The 21,208-nt window shown below is 40.7% G+C and overlaps 1 protein-coding gene across 2 annotated transcripts in view; it reads right to left on the bottom strand.

Moving 5' to 3' along the window:
• LOC130917611 (zinc finger and BTB domain-containing protein 16-A-like) overlaps window positions 1-21,208 on the bottom strand; it is an 81,089-nt gene that overhangs the window by 7,290 nt on the left and 52,591 nt on the right. For both annotated transcript variants that reach the window (XM_057839204.1, XM_057839205.1), the window contains exon 5: window positions 8,395-8,565. In XM_057839204.1, coding sequence (XP_057695187.1) covers window positions 8,395-8,565 — 171 coding nt within the window. The remainder of the gene's footprint in view (window positions 1-8,394; window positions 8,566-21,208) is intronic.

Raw genomic sequence — 21,208 nt, 5'->3', positions numbered from 1 at the left:
GATGGAGAGTGTTTGTGAACAGCAGTCTTCAGCTCTTTCCACAGATTCTCGATTGGATTCAGGTCTGGACTTTGACTTGGCCATTCTAACACCTGGATACGTTTATTTTTGAACCATTCCATTGTAGATTTGGCTTTATGTTTTGGATCATTGTCCTGTTGGAAGATAAATCTCCGTCCCAGTCTCAGGTCTTGTGCATTCTTCCAGAATGTTCCTGTATTTGGCTGCATCCATCTTCCCGTCAATTTTAACCATCTTCCCTGTCCCTGCTGAAGAAAAGCAGGCCCAAACCATGATGCTGCCACCACCATGTTTGACAGTGGGGATGGTGTGTTCAGGGTGATGAGCTGTGTTGCCTTTACGCCAAACATATCGTTTTGCATTGTGGCCAAAAAGTTCAATTTTGGTTTCATCTGACCAGAGCACCTTCTTCCACATGTTTGGTGTGTCTCCCAGGTGGCTTGTGGCAAACTTTAAACGAGACTTTTTATGGATATCTTTGAGAAATGGCTTTCTTCTTGCCACTCTTCCATAAAAGCCAGATTTGTGCAGTGTACGACTGATTGTTGTCCTATGGACAGACTCTCCCACCTCAGCTGTAGATCTCTGCAATTCATCCAGAGTGATCATTGGCCTCTTGGCTGCATCTCTGATCAGTTTTCTCCTTGTTTGAGAAGAAAATTTGGAAGGACGGCCGGGTCTTGGTAGATTTGCAGTGGTCTGATGCTCCTTCCATTTCAATATGATGGCTTGCACAGTGCTCCTTGAGATGTTTAAAGCTTGGGAAATCTTTTTGTATCCAAATCCGGCTTTAAACTTCTCCACAACAGTATCTCGGACCTGCCTGGTGTGTTCCTTGGTTTTCATAATGCTCTCTGCACTTTAAACAGAACCCTGAGACTATCACAGAGCAGGTGCATTTATACGGAGACTTGATTACACACAGGTGGATTCTATTTATCATCATCGGTCATTTAGGACAACATTGGATCATTCAGAGATCCTCACTGAACTTCTGGAGTGAGTTTGCTGCACTGAAAGTAAAGGGGCCGAATAATATTGCACGCCCCACTTTTCAGTTTTTTATTTGTTAAAAAAGTTTAAATTATCCAATAAATGTTGTTCCACTTCACGATTGTGTCCCACATGTTGATTCTTGACCAAAAAATTAAATTTCATATCTTTATGTTTGAAGCCTGAAATGTGGCTTCGGCCTTCCTGTGTGGAGTTTGCATGTTCTCCCCGTGCCTGCGTGGGTTTTTCTCTGGGAACTCTGGTTTCCTCCCACATCCCAAAAACATGCATGGTAGGCTGATTGAACACTCTAAATTGACTCTAGGTATGAGTGTGTGCGTGAATGGTTGTATGTCTCCTTGTGGCCTTATTGGCTGGCAACCAGTTCATGGTGTACCCTGCCTACTGCCCGTAGTTAGCTGGGATAGGCTCCAACACCTCCGTGACCCTCGTGAGGAAAAGCGGCATGGAAAACGAATGAATGAATATATATATATATATATATATATATATATATATATGTAATTTGTTTTGTTTTTTTTAAACTGCATTTTTCCATATAGAGTGAGGGGGCACACTTTAAATATAAATATATTAAATATATTAAAGTGATATAGGCATCTTTGAGTGAACTTCGAGTAAAATTCAAGTATCTTGAGACCGTGCTGAGTGTCCTCTTTTTTGGAAATGTAAATATGGTCACCCTATACTTATGTGAATAGACAGGCTGTAAACAGGTAAATGCAGATTTGTCAAGAGAAGACTCATGATTACGGTACAGAAGAACAATTTGGGTGGTTAGACATTTAAAACAATGGATAGCCACAGTTTGCTGCGGCATGGCTCTTGGTAGCTTGTGCCAAGAAACCTATCTGGTTCGCTGGACTTTTCAACGAAGAATGCTCTGTTCAATGTCTGGAAAACTATAGACAAGTTTCCGAGGTACTTCCGCTTTACTTTCTCCTCGTGACTTCCGTTTTCCATGTTCTCTAACCAAAACAACAGTGGAGCTGGAGTGGCATCACTCATCATAATCCCTAAAAAAGACAATTTGGAAATACCGCATCCATCTGCCATCATCACACATAGGAGGACAACATGTCCATGAAAGCAGATGTGGAACAAAGCCCGTGCCACCACAAACACTGGGTGTTTATGTAGCCATATTGCTGCTGTGTTAGGGAAGGTATGTATGTTAAGTTCAGTTTAAGTTTATTGTCCCCGAAGAAGGGGAAACTTGTCTTAGAGCATGTAAGCATACAGATAACACAACAAATAACTCATACACATACAATAAATAACACAGACTACAATTAAAAAAAAAAAGCTATAAACAGCTACGCATCTGAGTGCAAGAAGAATTGTGCAAATTTAGCAATCTAATCGCACTTGGTAAGAAGAAGTTTTTTGTCCTGTTGGACTTAAAACAAGGGACTCTGAATCTCCTGCCTGAAGGGAGGACCTCAAACGTAAAATGAAGGGGATGATTTACACAATCCGGTTTGTCATTTGCCTTCCTCATAACCTGCCTGTCATAAATATCTGTTAAGGTGACCTGTGGACAATGTGGACATGTTCTTCCTATTCCTGTATTTTCATGTGTCCAGTGCTCCAAAAATACTCAAGCTAAAATCTTGTGCATGAAACAACTTGTTGTCTTTGACATTGTTATTACAATGATGATTGTAATTATCATTATGCTTAATATTATTTACAGCCCTGCTGTGGCTGCAAAACCATGCTATCTGCGGCTAGCCTGTTTCTAATCAGTACGTGTAGAATGACGCAATTATGTTCAGTGAGATAGTGTAAAGCGCTTTGAGCGCCTTGAAAGGTGGAAAAGTGCTATATAAGTGTAACACCATTTACCATTCACTACCATTCTGTGTTTTGCGTAACAGCTGAGACATCATTAGCTTTGCTAAATCTAGTTATACAACGACCAAGAAATGGAAAACAAACTCTCATCTACTACAAGTCAAACATTTTTGTCCACGAACGATCAACGAAGTGATAAGAACAAACGCACGGCACAAAAAGTCCCGAAGCTTCATCTATGTCACGCTGAATCTATCTTTTTAAGATTTCGTGGGAGCCTCTGGTTTGATTTTGCAGTTTTAACTTTGTCTACACACTGCTTACTTCAACCACACTTCATGTTTATCTGTCTAAACCAGAAGTCCGTAGCAGAAAATGTCAAAGATGGCGCCGCTCATGTTTCGCTCAGGAAACTTGTCTATAGACGAATGATTTAAAGCTAACCATGGGAGACAGGATTTTTAAAAAACAAACAAACAAAAAAACAGATATCCACGGTATGGCGACCACCTGTACAGTTTTAGGACGGACACTCAGCCTTTTCAGTGCTGTGTCCAGCCGGACGCTATTTATCTGACTTTTAAAGATATGTGACGCAACTCAGACCTACGGTTGTCACAACTGGTTTGTGATTGGCCAAGAGTGGCTTCAATTAAAAACGTTCTATATCATTGGTTCAACAAAACATAAAAAAAGCTTCGCGTGTTGCTATTTGACGACATAATTTCCTCGCCGAGATTTTACAACAGTGCGAAAAAATATGCCAAAATGGCGAGCATCCTTTAACATTGAATGTACAAAAGAGCACGACTTCCGCACCAAGTTCTGGCAAATTTGACACCCTAAGCATTAACGTGTGGTTTCAGCTTGTTTTGTTTAGATGCATACAGGAGGAATGTACTAAAAATGCTTTAAGAAAATAGTACTTAAATGTAATAATATCAAATAAGGGTGGTTTAAATACACTACGTGACTAATGTGATCAACAGTTAAACACTCTGCTTTAAAGGAAGCTATCAGAGGAAATCACACGGCAAAAGCATTTTGAGGCATATGAAAGGTAAAAAAAAAGAAAAACAAAAGACTCAATAAAAACGAAACAACAATAAGTACTCGCTGCTTTTAACTGATGTGCTCATGCGAACGCAAGCGCAGTAGGCATTGTTAGGATGTTTGGCTTGTAGCATATTTTGGCACAACACCATTTCATAATAAGGTTTGAACATTGCAATTTGAAAACACGGATCTGTAAATTAAATAAATTGTCAAAAAGGTTTTACCTTTAATTGGTTATTGTTTTACGATCTAGTTACACAAATAATATCTATAAACCATGCAAAACGTAATTGTTGATGAAAATACCCCCCAATTCTGATGTCTGAAGTCTTTTTTTAAAAATGTATTTATTTATTTATTTATTTATTTTCTCTTTTTTTTTTCTTTTTTTAGCGAACAGGAAGGGGCTATGGGGGAACAGAAGAAAAGAGACAAGAGAAGAAAGAAAAGAAACATAACAACAAGAAATACGTTGAACGTCTACACTAATTACTAATATGTTGGTGCTATCGTCAGCTAGATGTATTTCTGGTTGACACCATGTGGGGGCCTGTTGACCAGGGAAAGAAGGGGGCGGGGGTGGGGGAGTCTATAAGCTAAGTGATTGAAAGGGGAAGAGTGTACACAAATCAGCTCTGTTATCTAGAACCCAGTAATCGTGTGAATCCCTTGTGAGTGTAAGCCCGTTGGCGACCCTGAGCAGGCGTTACGCCAAGCACCGGAGACCAGAGGACGTCCACCTCACCGGCATGGGACAGCAAGCCCCACCCAAGGCCCCGCGGGCCCCAAGAGGCCCCGCCGATGACCTCGCCGGCAGGAGGGCAGCGGCAGTCGCCGCAGTCCAGAGAGGCGGACAGGGCCGGAGACAGACCGAGGGGACGGAAGCGCTAACCCCCCCCGCCCCCAACCCACCCCCGGGCCAGGAGGGGTGCGCGGTATGACACCAGGGGGCAATTCCCCGGCACCCGGTACAAGAAGACGCGGCTTTTTTTTTTTTTTGTCTTTTTTTTTTTGTTAACATATCCATTTTGACCATATGGAAGTAGTCACACTAGTACTGACACACAGTTAGCCCTTTTCCTTGGCTACTCTTGATTTTATTGCTTTAGACAATGCTTGGCGCTATTACAGAAGAAAAAGTTAAAGCTAACCATCAGTGGTTTGACAGAAAGATTGGACATCGACAATGTAAGCCTAATACAACAAAGCTGCTACACTAGGGCTAGTGCTAACAGTCATTAGCCATGATTTCATCATGACCTATGGGGATTTTAAGAGGACTCCATCTTGATTGAAGCTTAAAAGTAAAGTGGATTTCACATGCATTTTTTTTCTTAACTCTTATAAACTTGGACTGCTCATAGTCAGGCATAGACTTCACTACTAGTTGACGAGAAAGCTCCTACAGCTATTGCGCCACGGCTTCCCGTAGGGGGCCGGGACAGGCACAACGTCGGGGAAGCTTTCACTTCGATAAACTCAAACACACGCTACGTTGTAATGCTGAATTTTGGAGGAATTAATCAGAGTAACTTTAGCTTGAAATATTTATGTAAAATGAATGATAACTGCCTGGTTTTTTTTGTTGTTTTTTCGCTTTTAACCAAGAATCGAGACTGCTTTACGTTCAAATATATATATAGAAATTCCAGAATTTACTTAATTATTTCCATGAGTTTTCAACTTAAAAAGCTCATTGTTTTGTGACAGCCGCCACGATTTTTGTATCTATACAGATATTACACAATAGTGTAACTTTACCTTCAAATCATCAATTTTCAGCCAACTGCCCATTTTATGGCAAAATACTACTAAATTAGACATTTCTGCATCCATACAAAAAACAAATTTGGCTTTTACGTGTTTTAGTTTATGTAACATTTCAATCCTGCAAGACGTGCCCGGACAATAGTAACATCAGAATTCGACCGAAATGAGTTGTGATTGTATGTAGAAAAATGAAAATTTTGCTTTCGTTAAATAAAATTAAGATGACTCTGCATGGTTTTCTCAAATATTACGTTTCTGATGTGAAAATTCAGTGATTTATTAGCTGTTGAAAAGTTAAGTCAAATTTGCACAAAAAAAAACAACAACAAAAAAAGTCGCTATTTCGGACAAAAACTGTTAAATACTGCTATTTATCCTGAAAATATAGGTAATTATCTCTGCATTTTCGATTTTTATGCATCTAGCGTAATTTTTCTTAGTGATTTCAAATATTCTTACACTTACAGTATATAAAAAAGAAATAATAATTGGGATGTTATTAGTGAAATACTTTGAAATGTTTGATGCCGCTGCTCATGGAGACTCATACAGTGCCTTGTGGAAGTATTCGGCTCCTTTGAACTTTTCATCCTTTCGCCACATTCCAGCCTTCAAACATAAAGATATAAAATTTAAATCTAATGTCAAGAATCAACAACAATTGGGACACAATCCTGAAGTGGAATGAAATTTATTCGCTATTTTAAACTTTTTGAACAAATGAAAACCTGAAAATTGGGGTGTGTAATATTATTCAGCCCCTTTGCATTAATACTTTGTAGCGCCACCTTTTGCTGCAATTACAGTGCAAGTCGCTTGGTGTATGTATCAGTTTTGCACATCGAGAGACAAACTATTGCCCATTCTTCCTTGCAAAACCGTTTGAGCTCAGTGAGGTTGAGTAGAGAGCGTTCGGGAACAGCAGTCTTGAGCTCTGCCCACAGATTCTCAATTGAATTCAGGTCTGGACTTTGACTTGGCCATTCTAACACCTGGATACATTTATTTGTGAACTATTCCATTGTAGATTTGGCTTTGTGTTTTGGATCATTGTCCTGTTGGAAGATAAATCTCTGTCCCAGTTTCAGGTCTTTTGCAAACGCCAACAGGTTTTCTCCCAGAATGGTCCTATATTTGGCTCCATTCATCTTCCCATCAATTTAAACTATCTTCCCTGTCCCTGCCGATGAAAAGCACGCCTAAACCATGAGGCTACCACCACCATGTTTGACAGTGGAGATAGTGTGTTCAGGGTGAGCTGTGTTGCTTTTACTCCAAACATATTGTTTTGTATTGTGGTCAAAAAGTTTGATTTTTGATTCATTTGACCAGGGCACTTTTTTCCACATGTTTGGTATGTCTCCCAGGTGGGTTGTGGCAAACTTTTCATGGATATCTTTGAGAAATGACTTTCCTCTTGCCACTCTTACATAAAGGCCAGATTTGTGCAGTGTACGATTGATTGTTGTCCTATGGACACTCTCCCACCTCAGCTATAGATCTCTGCAGTTCATCCAGAGTGATCATAGGCCTTTCGGCTGTATCTCTGATCAGAATTCTCCTTGTTCGAGGTGAAAGTTTAGAGGGACGACTGGGTCTTGGAACTTGTCTGATACTCGATAATTCCATTTCAATTTGATTGCTTCCACAGTGCTCATTGAGATGTTTAACGCTTGGGAAATCGTTTTGTATCCAAATCCGCCATTAAACTTCTCCACAACAGTATCTCGGACCTGCCTGGTGTGTTCCTTGGTCTTCATGATGCTCTCTGCACTTTAAACAGAACCCTAAGACTATCACAGAGCAGGCAGGTGCATTTATACGGAGACTTGATTACACACAGATTGATTCTATTTACCATCGTCAGTCATTTAGGACAACATTGGATCATTCATAGATGCTCACTGAACTTCTGGAGTGAGCTTGCTGCACTGAAAGTAAAGGGGCCAAATAATATTGCACACCCAACTTTTCAGTTTTTTATTTGTTAGAAAAAGTATAAAATATCCAATAAATTTCATTCGACTTCACAATTGTGTCCCAATTGTTATTAATTCTTGACAAATAATTTACATATAATATATTTATGTTTAAAGCCTGAAATGTGGTGAAAAGTTGAAAAAAATCAAGGGGGCCGAATGCTGTCGGAAGGCACTGTATATGCCCAAGTGAGTTGCTTGTTTTGGTTTTAGGTCACTAATGGCTTTGGTTTTGAAAATATTTGCATTTAAGTTTTTTAAAACAGGCCCTCATACGGAACGGGCCAGCGCCCTCTTTCCCGTCAACTGATAGTGAAGTCTATTAGTCAGGTGTGTGTAGTGCTGAATTCATGTTATTTCATGTGGCATATAGGTGTTACAAATGTCTTAGAAGAGTAAACAAGACCTAGTTGAAAACAGAACTTGCATGACTACTATTGGAAATGACAGAGATTAGTGGTTATACTAGTCAGATAAGAATGAGAAAATCTTTCCAAAGTATTACCTGTAGAGTGAATTCAGTTCTTCCCCCTTTCCACTATTTCCAATGGGAGAATTGAGTTAAAAATATGAGTCAAGTCAAACTGAATTGAGCATTCAATGTTCTACTTTAATGTGGTGTAGAATTGCACCGCATTTAACTAAGCATTGTGTCTAACATTTTGCTACATAATTTAGTTTGACAAGATGGGCTTCAGACACCCACTTCCTGTACAGTCAGCAGCAAAGGTACGAAGCAGGAGGCGTCTGTTCTTACCTGTGTGTGAGCGTAAGTGTCTTTTGAGGGTGGTGTGGCTGGGGAATGGGCGCTCACAGTGGCTGCAGATGTAGCTGTGCATGCCTGCGTGGACCTCCATGTGCTGCTGCAGGGCCTTCTGGGTCTGGAAGCGCTTTGCACACAGCAGACAGAACACTGCCATGTCAGTCCCTGGAGAAGACACAAAAGGAGAGACGAAGGCGCGCGGTTATTTCAGTACGGCGTGCAGACACGGGGCCTTAAGTGGGGAAACTGGGTCACTTCAACTTTGTGTGAGTCCTCGGAGGGAAAAGCTTCTTTCAAAGAGCAAGTGTCTCTACCAAAACCAACTCCCCTAAAAGCCCGCAGGCGCTTTCAGCTGTGAGCCTTTTATACATTCTATTTCCAACCATGAAAGTCATTGTTTTCCTGAAGAATTTCCCACCCAACGTAGCGCATGCCAATCACACAATCAATGGCTCCTTCCTGCTATGTTAGATGTGTAATTATTCTCTTCATTCCCCATCAGGAGTCAGCCACAGCCTGTGAAGTCCTCTGTACTGAAAGAGCGGCTGATAGTGGCTCCGCCCTAAATGATGCCTACACCGTGCGCCCTGTGCAGAATGTTAAGTAGTGATATCAAGCCATTAAAGGCAGGACTGCAGGAAAAAACACAATCCAGTTTAATCCTGTGTGTGACCTGGCATCTCTTTGGGGCTGCTTTCCTGTTGCGCCGAGTGTGGCGAGGAATACAGATAGGGAGCCGCCGGCAGGCTCGTTTAAGTTAAAATGGCTATGAGACGTGTATCCTTCGGGTGTCATACAGTAGGCCACTTGATCTATGGGCTCTGGACGCCGTCACTCCAAATCCACTCTGTCAATTCGCACAGGCGCAAAATTATATGTGCGGTAATGCCGTGCATGGAGCCGGCTAATCTGCGGCTTTATAGACAAAAATGTGCCTCTCGAGACAGGGTGGCATTCATATGAGATTATGAGGGTCCTTATTTGTCTTGTCTGCTCAGGTTTCAGATCCTCTCCCAATGCTTGCAGCACACATCGCTCCTGACTGAGATTCAATCAGACATCTCCAGCGGAGGATCATTAGTAAACACAGGACTGTGCCAGCACTTCATTGGAATTCTAGTGGGGTTGCTGTGTCACATTTAAAATGCAGTCTGATGAGGTCCACTAAATCAAATCATTTGTTACTGTTATTGAAGTGCCTTGAGGCAACTGGCAATTAAATTGGAATTAACGCAGGGAAAAGGGATGCAGGGTGCTCATACTAAGAGGCAAGAGTGTCAGCCGCTCGCTTTTGGGTTCAATCAAGTTAACGGACAGGAGACAAAGAAACAAATCAAGCCAGAAAACATTATCCATTCATTGTTTTCTTAATCTTACGCGGACCAATTCATTTTTTCAGGATCTGGCACAAAAACACACAATTGTGAAGAAGATGGATGGATGACTGCTTGTGTGTTTTTTTTTTTAATTCCCTACAAAAATGCTAGTAGTAGTAGATCAGCCGTAATCATTAACAACGAGCGGGAAAGATGTTATTTTTTGGAGGTAGGGGGGATATTTTTTTTTTGTGACAACACTAGTAGAAGTGGATCATCTGTAATCATTAACAGCAAATGGACAGGATGAAAGACATTCCCTGGTTTTAACAATCCTGCAGGGAGGCCATCCACTGGATTGAACTGCACCTGTTAGAGTCTTTGGGGCTGTGAGCTGCACAAAGAGCACACAATGAAGTTCAGGCCCTCATTGACCAAGCCCATTAGTCATAGGCTCAAAATGCACCTCCCACCAGCCCTCTCACCCTCTGTCTTTATGCCGTTGCCTAATGACCAGGGCCTTTTCTCACCCACAGATCACAATATTTGAGATGAAAGACAACATACCCACCACTCTCAAAGCCTCCCTATCCTCCCCAATTTTGCCCCCTCCCAATGTCACATCTTATCTGCTGACCATACAGAAAATCCTTTCACTGTTTAACCAGATTGACTTTCTACAAGAAGCCCAAGACGGAGAGCCATCTTTATTCCCCTGGAGACATTTGAAAATGTTATCCTGTCAGATCTTTTCCATCTTAATACTGTGTGTAATTCATCCAGCAGGGGGCGTACTGTTCCAATGTGTTTCAGACTGGGCAGTCTGGAAAAGCTGAATAACGCATCATCTACTTTTTTCATATTTTAAAGCCACTTTAATTATTATTCACATGCCTGACTAAAATGATTTATTTTTGTGCCATCTGCTCAGACAGTTGGCATTTACAGTATGTGTGGCAAAATAAACTCCTGTCTCTCTTAAAATCGTATTTATTTTACACCGAAAATATTGTAACAAATAAGAACTAAGTCAACTTTTTCAGGCTGGCAGGTTTTCTTGTGTTAGTGGCAGAATTGTGTTGTGTCCACATCAAAAACAAAGAGGCTTTGAGTTTTTCCAGTAGGCTTTGGGTAATAAGTGCAGAGGAGCTTCTTTTTTCACAGGATAAGCCCTAAAGTTGGCTGTCATTGACCCCCTGCATTCTCACCCTTAACCAGACAATAGACTCTGGATTTAGGTTTGAAGGCACAGTATGACCCCCTGACCCATGGCCCTCCATTGGGTCAATAGCATATAATCAGAGGTATTCCTTTTAGGTCGCAGTTGGCTGAGTATTGTCTCTTCAGGAATGGCAAGAATGATTTACTCGCAAGCTTATCCACAGAAGGAAAGCACACACATTTAACCTGCACAAGTAGGTTAATAATTCAGGATAGGTCGAGGTGGGGATGCTATTTCGGCACACTGAGCCGACGTTTGCTCACGCAACCAAACAGAAGCAGTCTTGGTGCATCTGCCACCTAGAGTCCTAGAGTCGGTTCACCCATATGGAAAAGCTATTCATATCAATCTAAATATATACAGTGGGGTATATAAGTATTTAGTCAACCACTAATTGTGCGAGGGGGGGGGGGGGGGGGGGGGAAATCACATTGTTTCATTTTTAAAGAATTTATTTGCAAATCATGGTGGGAAATAAATATTTGGTCAATACCAAAAGTTCATCTCAATACTTTGTTATGTACCCTTTGTTGGCAATAACGGAGGCCAAACGTTTTCTGTAACTCTTCACAAGCTTTTCATACACTGTTGCTGGTATTTTGACCCATTCCTCCATGCAGATCTCCTTTAGAGCAGTGATGTTTTGGGGCTGTCGTTGGGCAACACAGACTTTCAACTCCCGCCACAGATTTTCTATGGGGTTGAGATCTGGAGACCTTGAAATGCTTCTTAGGAAGCCACCCCTTTGTTGCCCTGGTTGTGTGTTTGGGATTATTGTCATGCTGAAAGACCCAGCCATGTCTCATCTTCAATCCCCTCACTGATGGAAGGAGATTTTCACTCAAAATCTCTCGATACATGGCCCCATGTATTCGTTCCTTGACACAGATCAGTCATCCTGGTCCCTTTGCAGAAAAACAGCCCCAAAGCATGATGTTTCCACCCCATGCTTCACAGTGGATATGGTGCAATTCAGTATTCTTTTTCCTCCAAATACGAGAACCTGTGTTTCTACCAAAAAGTTCTATTTTGGTTTCATCTGACCATAACACGTTCTCCCAGTCCTCTTCTGGATCATCCAAACGCTCTCTAGCGAACCGCAGACGGGCCTGGACGTGTACTTTCTCCAGCAGGGGGACACGTCTAGCAGTGCAGGATTTGAGTTACTTTGTTACTGTGGTCCCAGCTCTCTGTAGGTCATTCACTAGGTTCCCCCGTGTGGTTCTGGGATTTTTGCTCACCGTTCTTGTTATCATTTTGACGCCACGGGGTGAGGAGGGAGTTGAAAGTCCGTGTTGCCCAACGACAGCCCCAAAACATCACTGCTCTAGACGAGAGCTACATGGAGGAATGGGCCAAAATACCAGCAACAGTGCGTGAAAAGCTTGTGAAGAGTTACATAAAACATTTGGCCTCTGTTATTGCCAACAAAGGGTACATAACAAAGTATTGAGATGAACTTTTGGTATTGACCAAATACTTATTTTCCACCATGATTTGCAAATAAATTATTTAAAAATCAAACAATGTGATTTTCTGTTTTTTTTTTTCCACATTCTGTCTCTCATGGTTGAGGTTTACCCATGTTGACAATTACAGGCCTCTCTAATATTTTTAAGTGGGAGAACTTGCACAATTAGTAGATGACTAAATACTTATTTGCCCCACTGTATATATCAATCTTACCAAATTCGCATCACATTTGTCTGAAACGTATGTAAAGCATACAACAGGGCAACCAGGTACAAGAACTAGTATAAGTTTCATAGTAAATTTGAACAAAATGATATCTGTGTGATTTGGGTATTTAGCAGAATAATAGATGACAGTGGTGTAGCATACCATATCCCCAGTAGGAAAATGTAATATAGTGATCCATCGTTACTTCGCACTTCAAACTTCGCGCCCTCAGTCCATCGAGGATTTAAAAAATAAATAAATAAATAAATAAAAATAAATAAATATCATGTTGTCTCACTATCCCTCCTGGTGCTTTTCTTCAGCAGGAGTTGCTTATTAAAGTTAACGATGATTGACAGACGTTAATGTTTGATCTTGCCAGACATGCTTGGAAGCCGAAACTTCAAACTTAGGGGCAGTTTACATGGCGACTCTGTGACACGAAGACGCAATGACTGAGTAGCATATGGTGTCGGCGAAGACAGAAGGCGAAGACGGGAAATTCTGAATCCTGCCACCAAAGTGGAAGAATTTGATTGCGGAGGCTTGAGGGGGGCTGGCTCCACATGCATATCAAAAGCTCCTCCCGCGCGGGACCCGCGCCGATAACGTCAGCACTCCTACACGTCACATTGGGCATGTGCAGCGGTGCTATTAAACATTAAAAACAGCTAATGGCGGAACGTCGGCTTTAATTTACTGTTTTAATAATATTTTTAAATTCAAATATGTTGAATGTTTCCATTTTTGTGCCTTTTTGAACAAAAAAAAAAAAAAATGCCATTGCTTGGAGAGGGAGGGCATGTTGTCTTCCGGGCTGAGGAGGTCAAAGTGCATTATTCGCTGTCGCCTTGTAAATCTGCACTGCCCCCTAGGGCCTGGCAAGAATACTACATCATTTTCATGCGGAATTGCGACATTGTTCAAATGGAGACGGAACCATATAAATGCATGCAAATGTGAAATTTCACCTTGTAAACATCCCCTCATTGTGTGTCAGTGAGCAGCTTGAGCGGATTTGAGTGCACTCATTAAATGAAGCATTTAATAAAAACAAACATTTTTTGTACTTCAGTCTTGTTGAAAAAGAATTTGGTGGGAAAGTAACTTTTTTAAAATTGATCAAAATTAGCCTAATTTTCGGACTATAAGCCACTACTTTTCTCATGTTGAATCCTGCGGCATATAGTCCAGTGGGACTTATTTGTTGATTTATTTGGGTTAATAAATATCACTTGTCCTGCTTTACAATGCGGTCAGAATCTGGACAACGCGCCTGCCCGGAAAACACCTTAAAGTCTGGATATTGTGGAGGATAGCTGGGGTAGATGGCGGCCGCTGTGTCTGACCACACTCGAAGAGGAACGATATCGAGGATGTTTCCTTTTGGTGCGCTGCTGGCAGCTTCTGATTGTGCCAGGTGGGACAGTGATCGCTGGGACAGTCCTTCTGAATGACCTAGCGACGCCAGTCCCCCAGGCCATGAGTCCACAACCGAAATGGCGATGCAACCTACTACGAAGCTGCGCAACCTTGAGATGAATGTTCATTGGGAGTTAGCAAGGAACGAAAACTGCGACAAGGATTAAGTCAACAAAAGGAGGGTGGTGGACACGGCCTACCATCGGTCCTCAGCTATTCCCTATCTTCTGGATCGAATCAACTGAATATACTAATTACTGAATTATGAACTAGTCTACTGGATCTAATCAACATAACGAGCACATTGCCTCGATCGACCATGGACTATTGGGAAAATGAACAATCAGAGGGGATGGTTATTATAAAAAATAAATAAATAAATAAACTATCATAATCATTACGAAATCTGAATGTCAAAAATTGATATTCGATATTTTCTGCGTCCTATATGGTATACTGGGGACGGGTTTCAATAAGCTTCGGCTTCTCCCGTCAGCCCTTTTCTTTTCGGGTTGAATTAATTGTAAACACATATAAATGCTGTATGTTTGTTTGGATTTGTAATGCCTGAAGGGAAAATAAAAAAATTAAAAAAAAACTTTATTTGATAGCGACGTCATAACACTGTCATAACACCGTCATAATTATCGCATGACCCTATCATGGGCACTAACGAATTCTTATGGCAGATGTTATTAAGTGTCTTCTGGCAAATTTTGTCACCGACTCCATTTATGCCCAGCTCCGATCTTTTCCATCCATTCAAAAGTGAGATAATTGGCCGAATGACACTGAATGACATCTGTCATAAGCATTCGTTAGTGCTCATGACAGTGTCATGTCATAATTATGACGTTCTAATGACAGTCTTATGACACCGCTGTCAAGTAAAGTCTTACCAGATGATGTCTTTTGGTGTAAATATCCCATAAAACAGTGATGAGAGCTGCGGCTTATAGTCCGGTGCGGCTTATCTGAACAAATGCTGTTTTCGTGTCAAATTTGGTAGGTGGTGGCTTATAGTCAGGTGCGCCTTATAGTCCGAAAATTATGGTATTACATTTTAGGTGCTTAAAAACCATTTATTAAAATAAATGTACAGGTATGTATACATAAGATGTTGTTTTTTTCTATACTTTGGGGAAAGAAGTGAAAAAACATGTCTTATATGTATCTCTTTCCAATGCTAAATATGAATAAATACCTTAAACACACACATTTGGGGGGGGGGGGGGCACTCTGCGGTTTTTCACTTATCGTGCCAGGTTCTGGTCCCCATTAACCGCAAAAAACGAGGGATCACTGCACTGAACCTGCACTGAGCCTTGTCAAGACTCAAGAATCTGAATTGGACAAGGTGTCAAGAGTAAAGAATCTGCATTGGACCAGGTGATGATGCTGGAACTTTGGTTTGGTGTTGTTCCAGTGAGATTTACAAAGATGACTGAAGAAAACATCAATATTCCCTCAGTCCTTGATGATATGGGGCTGCATGTCAGACAAAGGCACAGGGGAGATGGCTGTGGTTAAATCTTCAACAAATGCACAAGTTTACATTAAAATTTTAGACAGCTTTCTTATCCCTTCAATTGAAAATATGTCATTTTCCAAGATGACAATGCATCATGCTACAGAGCTAAAATTGTTAAATTATTCCTTGGAGAAAGACTCATCCTGTCAATGTCATGGCCTGCAAATAGCCAGATCTCAACCCCATTGAAAACCTGTGATGGAAATTTAAAAAAATGGTCCACAGCAAGGCTCCGACCTGCAAGGATGATCTGGCAACTGCAATCAAAGGGAGCTGGCAGCAAATTGATGAAGAATCCTCATCAAGTCCATGCCTCAGAGAGCTGTCATAAAAGCCAGAGATGGTGTTACTAAGTACTAGAGATGTGTTTTGATAGTTATTTCTTTGTTTCTTTCTTATGAGTCCGTATTTTTTCCTCAGAATGGAGTGATTCCATATATATTTCCCTGCATTTGCTCTATAAAAGTAACATTTACTGACCACCACAATGTTTTTTATTCATTTCTTTTAGTGTTTCTGAATGCTAAAGAATTGCACTTTTGAACTTATTCATTATTTTTTTCAAGCTTTTTATCTGAGTTTGGTCTACATCATAAAATGTCTGAGTGAGTGCTCGTCCGAGACTGGTGATTCCATACTTTTTGCTAGGGGTTGTAAGTACGTACATACAGTACATGATCCGTGGTTCTCTATTTAGGAAAATTTGTTTATTGAGACTATTTGTGCATGTTGATTGTCTATGCATATAACACACACTTGTGTATACTCATAATTCATTACTGAGTTGATTAAATTAAAATAACGTTTGCTTAAATTTTGACTTCAATTTTGGGATCAAATTGAATTTGGCTCCTTAGTTTAGGCCAGTGCTTCTCAATTATTTTCTGTCATGCCCCCCCAAGGAAGACGTAAATGTTTCGCGCCCACCCAAACTCTCTGCCGCCACTGTAAATAGTATCATTTGTCTATAAAATTACTTTTATAAATACGCATCTGCCTAACATTGTGTCCCCTAATAAAGAAAAAAAGTAACATAGATCAACTTATAATAAAGTGTAACTTTATTAACATTGTTTTGTTTGTAACAGAGAAGACTTGACGTGCATCAATTTGCCTGAATTTTAAAAAAAAGTCACATCCAAACTGTAAAAAATACACTCAAGGTACATTTTTGACCATTTGATACAAAAAAATAAAATGTAATAAAATCAGTAAACAATAACAAATTAAAATTGATTAGAAACATTCACTCATGAGGACAATATGCCCAAAAATTTCACCGAAAAAACAAAACTGAATAAAAAGAAAAAAAACAGTGTCCTTGGACAGGACAGTTTTTATTTTTGCTGCTCACAGTATTTACCTCCTTTGCAATGGTGTAGAGTTATTTTGCAATGAGCATGCTAACAATGCTCACTGGATTACTGATATAACACTGACAAAGCAGGACGATTGTTGGCAATATTCGGCACGTTTTCACTGAAAAACAATCAAGCGGCTTATCAATGAGATTGGGGTCTAATGTCTTTAAGTGGCGTCTTAATTGATTTGGCTTCTGGCTGTCCGCTATAATTATTTTTAGACACAGTAAACAGTGGTCTTTCCTCATCACCCACTATATTACAAGTCAAAGCTAAAAGGCAAACGGCACGAAAAAAAGCGCGTTCTCGGCGGCCGAGGTAGAACCGTAGGTCGGGGCGGTCGTCGTGACGATCCCAAGCCGAAAATGGCACTTCTCGGGCGGCGACGTGAGAACCGGACAAGATAGTGGGTTGTTGCGTGAGTGAGTCCGGTCGGAAAACGGCTTTCGAAAACGGCGGTGGCACACTGCTCTTCATATCTGTTTTCTGTGTGTGCTGAGTGCTCTTCCTTAGTTCAAAAATACTGCGCGCACTCTGAAAATGAGAGCGCCACTGCCACCTACTGAGTGGATGTGCAAGTACACTTTATTCCAGTACGGCAAAAAAACAAAAAAAAGCATGTTCCCCGAGGTCACATGTGCCCCCCCTGGCATCGCTCTGCGCCCCCACAGGGGGGCGCGCCCCACTATTTGAGAAGTACTGGTTTAGGCGGAGGTTTGTACTCTCAGAGCCCTCATCTAGTTTTAAGACTTCACTTTTATTCTGTATTTTTGTTTAAACAATTTTAAACCAATCTATAGCTCAAACCAGAATTGTTTAATTGTGATTTTAGAAAAAAAAGGGGGGAAAAAAGGCTATTTCTGTTTTTTTCCCGTATGGGCAGGCTCTCACGCTGCCTAAAAGACACAAAACCATGTGTCCAGGCAACCAGATAGGATCACGCTCCATGTTGGGGTGAAGTGTTGGTGCTAATCCCTTCATTCACAAATAAGCGCAGCCTGTTTCTTTTCACACCACAAACAAAAGTTTTCCCACCCTGAGGATATGAGAGCAAACCACAGTGCAAATTGAACAAGAGATTGTATTCATTGATTGCCCGGATGTTGTATTTCTTCTTCTTTGTCTAGTCTTTGCAGTCACGAGGTCTTATTTTTGCTTTATTGCATTTTTTATGAAAAAATAAAAGCACTAAAGAAATGTCTTCCTTTAGTTCAGTCGTTGGAGGATGATCGTCAAAGCGCAGTAGAACTTCAAAAGTTGAAGCGCCTCAGTTCAGTTTGCATCAAAAGGACATACAGTACATGTTACGTTATTTCTCTTTGGCTTTCATGCTACCACAAAGAGATCCGAGTGATTAGAGAAATATGCTGACAATCATTAAATTCAAATCAGATTATTGATAGTTAAATAGTTTATCAAATTAGCAAATACCGTGGCACCTCTACATATGAATTCCATTTGTTCCAAGACCTATTTTGTAAGTTGGAATGGTTGTATGTCGAGCGGGATTTTTCCATAACAATACATTATAATTCGATTAATTAGTTCCACAGCCCAAAAACCTAAGCTAAATCCTTCATAAACGCTGCAGGTACAATTACAAATAGCAATTACAGGGTGACCCAAAAAAAAGTTTACACTCAGTTGACTGCTTGTTTAAAAGCCATTGAAATATATCTAAATAGGTTGTCATGGTTAAGTGATACATTAAGGTCACTCAATGCAGCTGGTAATCTCTCGTCTCTACAATTTCTGTGCTTCTGCTGAAAATGAAGAAAACTTTAGCTGTACCTGAATTCCTGCGTGCCGGTCTGAAACCTACTGAGATTGCAGCAAATCTGAGAATATCCAGATGTGCAGTCTACAAAGTTAAAAAGAAGCTGAAAGATACTGGAACAGCCTCACGAAAACCTGGGTCTGGAAGTGAAGATCTGTGCGGACCAAAAAGTTGATTGACAAGGTGATATGTGGCCACCCCAGAGTCCAGATCTCAATCCCCTGGATTAAAGCATATGGGCAACTGTGGAGGACAGTGCCTTTAAGAAGCCACAAACTTCTGTGGCAGCCTTGGAGAGGTCCATTGTTAGATCTTGGGAAAAGATGACAGCATCCTACATAAAGAAGACCTGTCAAGCGTTCCGCAGGCGCCTGGAGGCTGTTGTGACACTTAAGGGAGGACACATTGAAAAATAGAGTACTGTACATGTTCTTTACAATAATGTATAATTTGTGATTCAATTCTAATTCTAAGATGAATAAACATGGTATTTAAGTTGTATTATGGCAGTGTAAACTTTTTTTGGAGTCACCCTGTACATATAGCAAAACCAATAAATTGAAAATACAAATCATAATATTAATAATATAATAATAATAATGTAACAAATCGAGTTCGGTTGTGTTTTGCATTCTGTTCCTGAATGCACCATGTGACTGACGAGAGTGAGAGAGGTGCAGAAGAGTTGGACGTTTTTACTTTCCCTTTTCATGTTCTGTTGTTGTTGGCTTCGGAGGTCCGAGGAGGAGGATTGTCGAGCCAGTTCACTGACGTGCGCACCACGTTCACATTTTTCGCTCATTTCCATGTTAATTTCAGTATTAAGTGTCTTCTTTTTCCTTTTTTCACCACCTGCACTAACTTTCTTGGGACCCATGTTGATTTCTCTCACAAGAAAATCCGCCGTGCGGGAAAACAATAGAAGTGCGACCCCTGTCTTAAATCGTCGTTTTTCGAGCATGTTGTCACATGTCGAGACAAATGACGAGTCAAATTTTACGTCGAATGTCGTAAGGATCGTATGTCGATGTACCACTGTATTGTAATTAAAAATGTTTATCTCAGCAACGGAGGTTGCGCTAGACTTTTTCGTTGTCTGTCATTTTGACTGACAGGGTCATAAAAATCCGGTCATAATCTATTTTTACCCGTCACTTAAATTTTTAAAATGATGATAATGACATTGTGGTGACCCTTTGTTTGGCATAATTCACCTTCCGTACTTGTGTGTCCATTTGGCCGAGCGCATGACGACACAGTCACGTGAACAGAGCCACTTAAGAGCCGAGCGCGTTCCGGCTTGAATAGAGAATTCACAGAGAGCAGCAGAGCTACAGCGGCTGGACACAGCAATTCGAGCTAACAAGACTCTTAACATTGCATACCGCTTCAACATATTCAATAGTATTTAGTTTTCATTCATTTTAAATTAATAGTCTGTCCAAACAAGCTTAACAGAGAATCCACACCGTGCCATCATCGCACATCAAGCAGATGAGGTTACATATGGAACAATGAAATTAACAGTTCACCTGCTGTGGCCTGAACGCAGTCTCACACTTTCCTCCTGGTGCGCATGGACTTGAATTGCGTGCCCGCTTGTGCAGTCCCTCTTTTTTCACCTCTTTTATCAACACCACCATCGTTTTGGGGCTTTTTGAAGAAACTTCAGACACTCGGTTGCCTTGACATTTTTCAACGACGTCATGCATCAAGAGAGACAATAGCTAATTAATATGCTCACTCGCCACCCTGTGGTCTGGGGTGTGAATTGCAACCTGTCAAAATGACAGATGGACTTCAGTTTTTTCCGTCACCGTTTTTAAAAAATCGGTCAACGACGGAAAATATTCGGTTAACGCGACCCCTGCTCAGCAAACACTCTGGTTGGAAAGCTCATTTGCTAGCCGGTGCAGCATTTGGTGGATGTGGAGTTTTGCATGAATTTAAATTTATGAAAATAGGAGTGAGCTGGCCAGACAGAGTTCATGCTTTTGTTTTTGTCAAATTCAATCTGTGCTTTTTTTTTATTTCGGAAAAGAAAAATTGTCTGACTAGAACTGAAAACACCTTTTTTGCCATTTTTCAGCCAAATTTTTAGTGCATTATAAATGAACAGTAAATTTTCTCACTTTGATTTAATTTGAGTCTTATTTTACTGCTGACCTATCTTCTATGGAGTATGGGAATTGATAGAGCATATCACCTATTACCCAACAATAAAAATTGTACCTTCTGAAAACAACAGGTAATTTTTAACTCTGGGAAACCACGTGCCAAAGTGGCTTCTGAGAAAAAAAACGTTCACATCAAGCCCTGATAGTGGTTAATCAGGGGTCTGCCCCACCTCTCGCTTGGAATAGGAAAAATGAAAAATTGTTGTCTATTTCATTTTTTTTTTTTTTCCAGAGTCACTGTTTCACGTAACTATATTCAGACGTCAGACTACAGTGGAAAGGGGACAAATTGATAATTGTATGATATTAAACATCTAGCTTA

Source organism: Corythoichthys intestinalis, chromosome 6 (assembly GCF_030265065.1).
Source record: "Corythoichthys intestinalis isolate RoL2023-P3 chromosome 6, ASM3026506v1, whole genome shotgun sequence".
In the NCBI taxonomy this organism is placed as follows: domain Eukaryota; kingdom Metazoa; phylum Chordata; class Actinopteri; order Syngnathiformes; family Syngnathidae; genus Corythoichthys; species Corythoichthys intestinalis.
The sequence above is the reverse complement of the archived record's forward strand: the minus strand, read 5'-3'. Positions and strand labels throughout refer to the sequence as shown.